The 12,105-nt window shown below is 44.6% G+C and overlaps 1 protein-coding gene across 1 annotated transcript in view; it reads left to right on the forward strand.

The window, feature by feature from the left end:
- The window catches only part of ATP10B (ATPase phospholipid transporting 10B (putative)), a 349,229-nt gene extending 337,823 nt beyond the window's left edge, over window positions 1-11,406 (forward strand). The window contains exons 23-24 of the mRNA XM_004697118.2: window positions 2,747-2,934; window positions 10,088-11,406. Coding sequence (XP_004697175.1) covers window positions 2,747-2,934; window positions 10,088-10,538 — 639 coding nt within the window. The 3' untranslated portion in view covers window positions 10,539-11,406. The remainder of the gene's footprint in view (window positions 1-2,746; window positions 2,935-10,087) is intronic.
- The last annotated feature ends 699 nt before the right edge of the window (window positions 11,407-12,105 follow it).

Raw genomic sequence — 12,105 nt, forward strand, 5'->3', positions numbered from 1 at the left:
TGGTACAGATAAGAGCTCTGGACAAATAGAATTCAGGACAGGAACTCAAACCCTTGGGAATAGTCATGGGAGTATCGATATCATGAGGGTAGTGGGATGGTAGGAGGCAGGGGAGAGGGGGAGAAGGGAGAATTACAAGGTTGGGTATATAGCTGCCCCCCCAGGGGGATAAATAACAGAAAGGTGGGTAAAGGGAAACAATATACAGTGTAAGACATGAAATAGCAACAACAATATATAATTGATCAAGGTTTCACAAGGGTGGAAGGGTGGGGAAGGGAGTAGAAAAAAGAGGAGCTGATACCAAGGGCTCAAGTAGAAAGAACTTGCTTTAGAAATGTTGATGGCAGCATATGTACAAGTGTGCTTAATACCATTGAATGATGGATTGTTATAAGATTTGTAATAGCCCCCTAATAAAATGATTAAATTTTAAAAATGACAAATTAATAAATAGAGAAAAATAAAGAATTCTTTGTGGTAGATCGTGGCTGCAGCCCAGGTTCCCACCACCTGAGTCATCCAAACCTCAGTTTATGAACTCAACTTAAGATTTTGCCATGGCATTTTAAAAATCAAACTACAAAATTCTTTATGCATTAAAGAATCTTCATCCTAACCCTCAACTAATCTCTCCTAATAACTTTGCCAACAGAGCCCTGGTGGCATAGTGGGTTAGCCATTGACTGGCTAATCACAAGGTCAGCAGTTCAAAATCACCAGCTGCTCCAAGGAAGAATCATGAGGCTTTCTACTCACAAGGGCAGTTCTATCGGATCCGTGAAGTCACTATGATCCAGAATCTATTTAATGGCAATGTGTTTTAATTGGGGGGTTTTTTGGTGGGGGATAGTTTTTTAATAACTTTGCCATGGGCAATAAGCAGTCCACATCCAAAGACAATGTAGTTCATAAGGAACCAAGAACCCATAAGTGAGAATCCACAAAGAACATCAGAAATAAATCGTTCAGATATTGGTATTAACAGGTATAATTCACTTTGTATAAGCTATGTTTTCTATGTTTAAGTAAATAAAGAACAAACTTTAAAGTATCTGTAGCCATCTGTAAACAATACAAAGCAATACAGATTTGAGAAGAGACCAAATGCAACCTTTAGATATTTAAAAAAATAATAAATGTAACTTACTTGTCAATGTAATGGTTAACTTAAAAGCAGATTTAATTCAGCTAGGGAGGAAATTAGCAAATTTGTAAAATTATTCAGAATATAAAGCAGAGAGGAAAATAATGGAAATCACATTTTTAAATATCCATAAAAGGAGTAGAGTGGTAAAAAGAAAAGGTTTAACGTACATTTGATCAAAATTCCATAAGAAAAGAAAAGTGAGAATGAGGCAGAGGTAATCATTGAGGAAAAAAAGAAGGAAAATTTGTTAAGAATTTTGCAGAAATGGTAAGACATCAATGTACAATTCAAGATCAGCAAAACTCACGCAAGATAAGGGAGAATACATTCACACCATATCGTAGGGAAAGCCTGGGACATGGAGGACAAAATTAAAGTCATAAAAGCAGGCAGATTTTAGGAGAGAAACATTTCCTTGCAAGGAATAACAAATAAACTTCCCAACATCAACAAGGGAAGAGAGGAGATCGTGGAACGCCATCTCAGGTATTCTGGAGGAGCATAATTGCCAAAGAACTTTATCCACAAAAAATATTAAACGCCTCTCTCAAGAACGAGAATGAAATGCAGCATTTTTCAGAAAAACTCACACAGAGCACATCACCAGCAGGCCCCTCTCGGATCTGACAGTCTGTACATGAGGCAGGAGGGAAATAATCTCCAAGAAGAAGGAGTGGATGCATAGGAAGTGGCAGCCATGTACGTCTAAATATACGCCTCGTGTCATATTGAAAAATAAGGATTTGTGTGATTCAAAAATTGGTAGGTTTGAAAGAGACAGCGACAGTCAGGTGCATCACAGGCGGGAGAAAGGTTCAAGTGCAGTGCTGTCCTCATCTGATGGAGAAGCAGGGCAGGTCCGAGAAACTCTGTTCTGCAGAAAGTTAAGGTCACTCGTTACGGCTTCTTGTAAAGCCACTAATATCATGAAAACGGATCGAATACTTTCCAAACTAGTACCGAGGGGAAAGCTGCATTGTACTGAGGAGCCAATGCATTTAAGAGGAGACAAGGATGGAAAGAAAGAAGCACTGACCCAGCAGGATAGCAATCCGGTCAGACAACACACACGCGTGCTACACCGCTTCGAGAATGAATCACGGGCAGGCACATGGGCAAGCAGGTCCAGCTCACAGATACAGGATCGAGGGACTGGAGATTTTAACGTGACACCGAATATGACTCTGCTGCGACATTTGAAGGCGGGCTAAATAGCAAAGCATCGATGGCCAAACTGCAAGGAAGCGGGCGTGCTGGTGATGTGCTCCCTGTGTTAGTTTTTCTGAAAAATGCTGTATTTCTTTCTCTTTCTTGAGAGAGGTGTTGACTCTTTTGGAATCAGATGAGATGAAAAGGTGGGTTTCTGGGAGAAAGGCACTGTTCAAATCCTGAGTCCAAAAGATGTTCAAGTTTGTATGCACATGTCCAAAGCAGGGTGTTTGCTTTCTAATGGCCCATCAAGCTGCATTTGAGCATACATTTTTATATGTGTGTGTTACTTAAAAATAAATGTTTAAAACAAAGTTAGCTAAGTAGTGGGCTTGCTTTGCCTCATCTGTCCCTTCAACCGGGTGTGTTTCTTCTTTCCCTCCACAGACCGTTGCCCACGGGCTCCTCCTTGTCTCCAGCTTCCTGATGTACTTTGTGGTATCGCTCGTGTACAACGCCACCTGTGTCACATGTAACGGTCCCACCAACCCCTACTGGGTGCTGCAAGGCCAGCTGTCAGAGCCCACGTTCTACCTCGTCTGTGTCCTCACACCCGTCGTGGCCCTTCTCCCGAGGTTTGAGCGTGGGGCTGGGTTTTCTCCCTGGCTGATCAATCTCTCCTTTATGAAACATTTTCTGAAGAGTCAGGAGTTTGACTCCCGCAGAGATCCTTAAGGCTATGGTTAGAGATAGCGTGTGAGACCAGAAAGACTTAACTCGGATGCAAGTCGCAAGGACTCTGGTCCTACGTCAACCTCGGGATCTCAGTCATCAAATCAGCCGTGGTCTCAGTTGCTCAGTTGCCTGCCTGTCTAACATGGCAGTAGTCTTTCCTACTCTCCTGCCTTATAAGTGTTGTGGGATTAAGAGTCATTTTGAAAAGGGTGTTGGTTATTTATAGTGAGCTCAGGGGTCTCAGACTCAAATGACCACATAGACAAGCAAATAACTGTAGCAAGCAAGCAGAGTGCAGCCATGGGTGACAGCTTTACCCTATCATAGCCATAGGCACCCAGATGGCATGGGGTACATGTTGGGCTGCTAACCCCAAAGTCAGCAGTTCAAAACCACCAGACAGATGAGGCTTTCTACTCTTGAAAGGACTGACAGTCTTGGAAACCCACAGGGGCAGTTCTAATCTTTCCTGCGGGGTCACTATGAGTCAGAATTGATTGACGGCGGTGAGTTTGGGATTTTGTGGGGGGTCATTGCCACGGGAAAGATCAAATCTAGTCTGCCCGAGCTCCGATTTTTCTCAGAAGTTCAATATGAAATCTCCGACTTTTCAATATTGCCCAAATATATTTTTAAATGAAAAGGTTAAAATCTCTGTGAGCCAAATAAATCATCTTCATGCCCAGGGACTATTCCTGACACTTCCTCTACCTTGGCCTTTTCTAGAAAAAATGGCAAAGCAATAAAAATAATGCCTGGCTTCTTGGAACACATTTTCCCATCATCTATAGGTTTGGTTGTGGCCATTCTTTCGAAGTTAGATCTATGGTTCTAGTCCCTCCTGCTCAATGGATAGCTGTACTCCCAAGAGGCTAAGGATCTGTCCACAAGCCCCATATTAATCACAATGGGAGCTGGATTCTCCAAACTAAGAGGGTAATCTATAGCAGTAGTTCTCAACCTTCCTCATGCCGCAACCCTTTCATACAGTTCTTCAGGTTGTGGTGACCCCCACCCCAACCATAAAATTATTTTCATTGCTACTTCACAACTGTAATTTTGCTACTGTTATGAATTGGGCGACCCCTGTGAAAAGGTCTTTGACCCCCAAGAGGTCATGACCCAAGGTTGAGAACCGCTGATCTACAGCATGTACCCATTGGCAAGAGTCTTCTTTAGTCCCCAGAATCTCACTACTTTGACCTTTGAAATGCAGCCCTCTTATTGGTTTAGCCTACAGTCAGTAGGCCATAGCAACATAGAACTTTGTCTCTACCTATGGAGGGCCATCCTCAGGCCATGCTTCCACTAATAAATGTAACAGTTTACTTCACCTAGTTCTCTCTCCTTTTCCCCTGGTAGCATAGTAGTTACTCTTTGGGCTGCTAACTGCAAGGTCAGCAGTTCAAAACCACCAGCCACTCCAAGGGGGAAAGATGGGTCTTTCTACTCCTGAAAAGTTACAACCTCAAAAATTCACATGGGCAGTTCTACCCTGTCCTGTAAGGTCACTATGAGTCAGTGTATTAGTCTAGGTACTTTGGAGAAACAAATCCACAGCGACTCATGTATAAGAGAGAGTTTTATGTAAAGAAAATATGCATCACGAAAACATCCCAACCCAATGCTGCCCAAGCCCACAAGTCCAACATTAACCCATTAACCCAACACCAGTCCACAAAGTCTCCACCTCACAAAACAGAGGCAATGATGCCGACTGCAAGAGGAAAGCTGAGTCAGTGAACGAACAAGCATCTCAGCACTAGCAGGGGTTTCCACACGGCTGCTCCAGCACCCAGGGCTGCATCGGGATAGGTCCATGTAGCTTCTCCTTGGGGATGTCTTGTAGGAAGTCAATCTTGCAAGCTGAAGCAGGGAACTGCTAAGGCAGCTGCGCCCAGTACAACCATCACAAAACAAGAGACTCGAGAACTAGAAAGGTGAGGCTCACCATCCATTTATCCCTCCGCCTTTCAATTAGCCCCACATGTGATTATCGGCCAGGCTGGCACAATTAACTAACTCAGTCAGCATCAAATCAATGGCGCTGAGTTTGGTTGGGTTGGGTTGGGTTTGAAGAAGTCACATGAGAAACTTGACCTCTGATGTTTCAGGCTGCAGATACCAACGTGGCTAATACCATTAGAGCAGTGGTTCTCAACCTTCCTAATGCTGCAGCCCTTTAATACAGTTCCTCATGTTGTGGAGACCCCCCCAACCATAAAATTATTTTCGTTGCTACTTCATAAATGTAATTCTACTACTGTTATGAATTGGGCGACCCCTGTGAAAGGGTCATTCAACCCCTAAGGAGTCGTGACCCTCAGGTTGAGAACTGCTGCATTAGAGAGAGTGAATTCCACAAATGTTCTTGAGTTCTAGGTATGGGCTGTGTGCATGGTCTCCCTACTTGGACCATACCAATGTCCACAGCCTTAACTTCCCTAGTTTGCTCAGACCTGGGGCGCCATCACCAAACTTCTTGTACTTCTGTCAAGAATTGATCCCTTCTCACCTTACTGCTGGTGCTCATTCTGTTTCTTCTGCTTAGAATGCCCTCGACTTTACTTTCCCAGGGCAAACCTTTTCACGCTTTGTAGCAGTTCAGGCATAACCAGTTCCCAAAGCCTTCTGTGACTTCTCCTGCCCTCCTCGGGCTGACACTGAGTCCTCTCTCTCATGTGTCCTTAGCACCTGGGTGTGTTTCTGCTGTTGCCATTATCACAGTTATGAGTGACCTGTGTGTACCTGTCTGACCATTAACTCTTTGAGAAAAAGGAGCTCCCTCATCCTTCTATTCCTGACACCTACAACCACTCCTGCCACCTGGTCTGCTCTTAGAGATTAAAGAGTAATGGGTGCTAAAGGAACAAAAAACGAAACAGGTTCTGGCTCTCCAGAATCCTGTAGTCCCATGAATGATTCAGACCTAGGTTTGACCATAATATAAGGTGAGAGTGGCCCGGCTTAATCAAGTACATTGTGACTAGAATATAGAGTGAGAAGCAATTAAGAACAAACCTCAGGCCTCGGGGGACATGTTCCCCACCCCCTTTTCAGCTCATTACCATTGAGAAAGGCCATGAAGATCATGATCTCATTGGGAAATGACATCAAACGTGTGGCGAAGTATTTTTTGTCCCCATTTTTAGAGTTAAACAAGGTTGTGGTAACCACTGGCTACGACAGCTCTGTTGTTCTGTATTTTTCTTGAAGATGGGGAACGGGAACATGTCAAGCCTCACATTCAATGTGTTAACGGTTTCTTGTGAGCCAGGTGAAGGTTTCTAGAGCTCGGCATCAGTTTTGCCTTCAACAGCTCAGACCTGTTGTGTTCCAGCTCATCTCTTGCAACCCTTCAATGTACCATTGCTTCTCTCTCTTCCTTTCTGGGTTTCTTGTTTCCATTCCTCCTCCTTTCCCAAAACTCTGTACTTTGTCCTGGGGTAAATGCCGCCCTTTCGATCTTAAATAAACCCCACATTCTTATATCAGCCAGAACGAAAGTAGTAACGTGAATGGTGCTGGCGTTGGCTGCCATACACAACCCCAGAGTCCTGGGGAACCCACACACGCAGTAAGGAGTCACTGCCTGGCCCTGTACCATTCCCATGACTCCAACACCAACTGAGATTTCCTTGGCTAGATAACCAGGAGGACTTCCTTCATCTGTCTCAATCAAGAAGGCCACTAAAGCATGATAGTAGCATGCAAGTCTTGAATGAATGTGATTGCACATGAGGTACATTGTGGGAATTAAACCCGTCTTCCACATAGAAGGTGAGAATTCTAACACTAACCCACCAGTAAATCGCTCCATAACCAAACCACCAGGGGATCACTTCATAAACTAAAAATTCACTGTCATAGTGACCTGAGAGGTCAAAGTAGAACTGTCCTTATGGATTTCTGAAACTGCATCTTTAGCTCACAGAGCAGCTGGTGCTTTTGAACTGCATACCTTGCGTTTAGCAGCCCAACACATAACCACTATGCCACCAGGGCTCCATTGCCTTATAGCACCTTTATAAGACTCCTTAAAAAGTATAGAAAGTCTGTTTATACAGTGCCTTGAAAAGACAGGCATTCAACTTTTCCACGTACAAAACAGATGGAAGGGCAGGTTAGACAAAGCCAGCAAATATTTACTTACTAGTTACCATATTGCATAAGTTAAATCTATACTTAGTCTCTATGATCATCATAAAGTTGAATTTCTGTTTACTGAGAAAAGCAAAGAGATTTTCTGATAGTGAAAGGATTGTTTAAAAGTTCTTAGAATGGTTGACTCATAACCTTAAAATAATATTTGTTACAGAAATCTCCATGATAGAATGTTTGCTATAGAGAACTGTATTTGTTCGCTTAAAGTACTTAAACTAAATTTACTGTGAACTACTATTTACCATAAGGAAGATTGATTTCACTCACCAGGCTTGTGATAATTAGCCCACTAGCAATGACCTCACTAATCTTAGTCTAATTAATTCATCCAATAAAAGAGGACTTTGCACTTTCTTTAAAACCAGGAACCTGGATCCACATAAATTATATTAGAGATAAAACAAAAGTATCTAACAGACTAGCCTTCATACACAATGCAGCAACCTGTTTTGGTATAACAAAAGGGATTAGTCCCTGAACAATTTTCCTCCAATTTCCTGGATCCAACTTGGCCTTGGTCTTCACCTGTGTTTTCAGTGGCTCTTTCTCTGTCTCCTTTATTGGCTTATGGGTCAGTCCTAGATTGTCTTCCAATTTTATATTTTTTCTGTAGCATAGAAATCACGAGTAGGGATTTAAATATTTTAAGGGACAAATCTCAGTTGTAATTCCCTAGCCCAGACCTCTGTTCTGAATTCTTGATACATTGCTCTAGCTACCTTTTCACCACCTCTACTTGGACATGTTGAGTTGCAGGTGGAAAGGCGCATCTATACCTTGACTCATGGCTTCACCCTCACTCCATCACCACCATTCAAGAACCCTAAGTCTCTCACAGAGACTCCTTCAGTAAATGCTACTACTCAGAATCACGGCAGAATCCTTGGAGTTCTGCTGCACAATACCGACTACTTCATACCCACAGCTAGCCTATCACCAAGTCCTGACAATTCTACTTGCTTTGTATTTCTCAACTCCATCTACTATTCTCACCTATACAACTACCACCACGATATAGGCTCTGACACTTTCACCCCTGTTGTTCTTGTCAGACACCATCAAATGGGTTCCAGCCCATAGCGACCCCGTGCACAATGAAAGGAAACACTGATGATCCAGTCCTGCCCCATCCTCACAATTGCTCCTGTGCTTGAGCCCATTGTTGCAGCCACTGTGTCATTCCATTGGTTGAAGGCCTTCCTCTATTTCACTTCCCCTCTACAAGCATTCTCTAGTAGTTTTCCTGTTGTGTTTTATTCTGCTCCATTATCGTTGCATCAAAATTAATTGTGTTGCCCATTCAGAACCTCACAAGGGCTTTCCACAGTGTCTAAAAGAAAGGATGGAAATCAAAACATAGCTAGCTCTGCTCTGGCTCTGCTGGCCCTTCTGTCTCCTATGTCCACACTCTGTCCTCACTCTCCACACATCAGGCACCCTGGTAAGCTTTCAGTCATCACTCCCTTCAGCTGATCACCCCTGTGGGTCCCTCAGTCATCAGTTTAAATGTGCCTTCCTCAGGGAAGATCTCCCAGGCCAGATCAGGTGCTGACACTCACACTGCTCCATACATTGACAATTGGATTCACATGCTACATGAGAACAAGAACCCTGTCTGTGTTGTTCACAGCTTAATCCCTGGGGCCAGGTCTATAATAGGGACCTGGTGAGTATTTTGAGTAACTTAATAGAGGAGGAAATGTTTAAGCTGAGAAAACTTCAGTTTCCAGGCAAGCTATTAAATATTTCTTGAAAAAAAAATATTTCCTGAAATGCAAGCAGAGCCCCTTATACTCCTCTCTGAGCAAGAGAAGGTCGCCTGGGTAAAAGTCCATCTGACTCTGCGGCACTGACAATAGTCTCAGAGCCCCCTTGTCTTGTTGCTTTCAACATAGTGGAAGGGTGGGAGCCTCTGCTTGGATGGATGCATGGATGGATGGATGGATGGATGGATGGATGGATGGATGGATGGATGGATGGATGGATGGATAGATGGATGGATAAGTTGAACAAACCCCTAGGAGTAATCTAGAACAATTGGTTTACTTCTTAAATTTTGAAACTGTGACCCAGAGAGAGGTTGAGCATTGCTCAGTGTCACAAAACTATCTGCTTTCCCCCATATACCATATCGTTTTATTCACTTTGTCATCCCTTCCCTTTCTTAACCGTAGAATAGGGAGAAAATTCTAGGTATTGATAGTATCTAAGAGTCTTCTACAGGCTACCGGCAGCTCAGCTGGGGGAGGAACCCTCGCGTAGTTCTCAGGGAGTCCGTGGGGGACTGCTCAGCTTCTTCAAGTGGAAAACAGTGAGAAGAGAGTGACCCTGTGTGGTCAGCTTGCCCATGGAGTCAAGAATACTTAAGTACTTAGAAGCGACTTGGAGAGTCTCACGTTCCACAAAGGGTAAATCTGCCTAAGTAATGTGGCTCTGAAACAGAATGGCCTCTCTCCTGTCTGATAGAGAAAGGCAAAGCTGCTGGCTCCAGACTGCTAGGTTCCAACCAGAACTCAACCCCCGTGTGGCTTAGGACAAATCACTGAGTCTCTAAGGACCTCCGTTCCCTCATCTATAAAACGGAGAAACAAAAGTGTCGATGGGGGGAATAACATGGTCAATAATATGTCTGATACTTAAAATAGTCTGGCACTTAATAAATGCTGCATACGTGCTAGCTGTGGTATTTCATTGCTGCTGTTGTGCTGCGGCTTCTGCTGCTGTCTTTGAACTCGCCGGTCCCAGAGGGCCCCATGCACAGATTTGATGATCATCAGCCAGAGGGTCCTACCCCGGGGGAGGCGTTGGTTTCTAGTGGTTTTGTGCATGCAGAAATCCTAGCGGTTCAGAGAAATCAGAAACTATGTTTATTCTGTCATTTCCCATCAGGTACTTTTTCCTGTCTGTACAAGGAACCTACGGGAAGTCTCTGATCACAAAAGCTCAGAAAATTGACAAACTCCCCAAGGACAAGAGGGACTTGGAAATCCAGAGTTGGAGAAACAAACAGAGGCCAGCCCCTGTCCCCGGAGGGGCTCAGCCCATCCTCCAACCAGGGCCACCTGTCCCAGCACAGGACCTCAAAGCCGATGTGCCGAAGAGCTCACTTCCACCTCAGCAGAAGCTCATGAAAGACGGGGCGCTCCCTGGGGAGGGCTGCGGCAGAGCCCACAGGATGGAGGACCCCCCATCAGGGACGTCCTCGGTCCAGTTCTCCTCCAGAAATCACCTTCTGGAACCGGGGAGGGAAGTAGCTCACGGACACTGCTCAACTAGACCAACGAACGTGCCTGCAAGCAGGGGCAGCCACTGTAGATCCCAGAGCGCCCGGACCATCTGAGGGGCCTGCAGAAGTCTCTGCCAACCTGGAGAGGCTGCCCGATCACTGACCCTAGAACCCTTCATCTCCATGGAGTCAAGAATATGCAGCCTTCCTCTCGTTTCTCCACCAGACTTCCCTTCCTCAGAAGAAGTACTGGTCCCAAGGGGCTTGGCCAAAAAAGGACCAGCACACCCTCAGCCGTCAGTTGTCTCCCACTGTCAGGTGGTACACACAGTGGTTTGTAGAAGGGTGTCCGTCACACTGAAGGGCTCAAACATTCCAGCCCAGTCAAGACATCCCTCCCACCCTGTAGATAAGTACAGCCTCGGGCCTCATGCACATGGAGCCCTGTAGCCAAAAGGGCAGTGGCTTGAACCCTCCAGTCTCTCTGCAGAGAGATACATGACGGACTGCTTTCATGAAGATTAACAGCCTTGGGGCAAGTTCTACTCTATCTATTCATTATAAGTCTCAATCGACTCAAGGGCAGTGGGTTTTTAGATGGATAAGTCATATAACCGCAATGTATGTTTCCAAGATTCTGAGCAGTCTCGTCATCCCAGGCAATACGAGTCTATGGAAGTTTCTAAGTTGTCAAAGCATCAGCACCCTTCTCAATGCCAAGAGACAACTCTGCTATATGGATTGCATTGAGGGGGGCTGTGCCGAGGTTAAGAGCGCTTCCATACTCACAGAGGTGGGTCTACTTTTTGCCTTTGAGTCGAGGGAAAACCACTTTTGAACTAGATTTGGACCCAGTGCCGCAGACGCATCTGTGGCTGGGGGAAAGGCCAGCAGAAGGAGCATGCAGAAGGAAACAAGACACTGAAACCCTATGTTGGCCCGCAGACAATGTGCCCCACCGTCTAGGGCAGGGGTTCTCAAACTACGGCCCGCGGGCCATATGTGGCCCACCGAGGACATTTATCCGGCCCACCGGGTGTTATTGCCCCATTTGTTTTTTTACTTCAAAATACGATATCTGCAGTTGCATAGGAATTTGTTCATATATTTTTTTAAGCTATAGTCTGGCCCTCCAACGGTCTGAGGGACAGTGACCTGACCCCCTGTTTTAAAAGTTTGAGGACCCCTGACTAGGGAATCTGTCAAGAGGACATGCAGAGCACTCTTTTTAAAAATTTTGTTTCATTTCTTTTAAAATAAAATTACCCATCCTAATTCAGCTTGTGAAACAAGAAAACGCTAATTTGGGAGATCTTAGCACATCTGCACCCAGAATAGACCCAGATGACAGAGCACCTCTGAGTCCAAACAATGGCATCCGAAATAGTAAGGTTAGCATGAAACTCCATTAAGTTAACGAACCCCAAAATACCACCACCTGGGAGACACTAGTGTATGTGTCAGTTAAATTAAAGAGAATCACAAGGAAAAGAAGTTGTTAATAAGACTTCTTATCCCAAGAGGTCAAAAATAAAGGAGCCCAAAAGCATTTAAATAATATCATGAGCCTTGAAACCAGATCTAAAACATTCCGATCTGGATAGAACTGCCCTGACGCCCAGGCTTGACAAAAGGACCAAGTCAGAACTTCATGTTGCTGTTCTTAGGTTCCACGGACTCT

The sequence above is a fragment of the Echinops telfairi genome, unplaced genomic scaffold, assembly GCF_000313985.2.
Source record: "Echinops telfairi isolate 266 unplaced genomic scaffold, ASM31398v2 ScPeMD7_7469;HRSCAF=8507_0, whole genome shotgun sequence".
Taxonomy (NCBI): domain Eukaryota; kingdom Metazoa; phylum Chordata; class Mammalia; order Afrosoricida; family Tenrecidae; genus Echinops; species Echinops telfairi.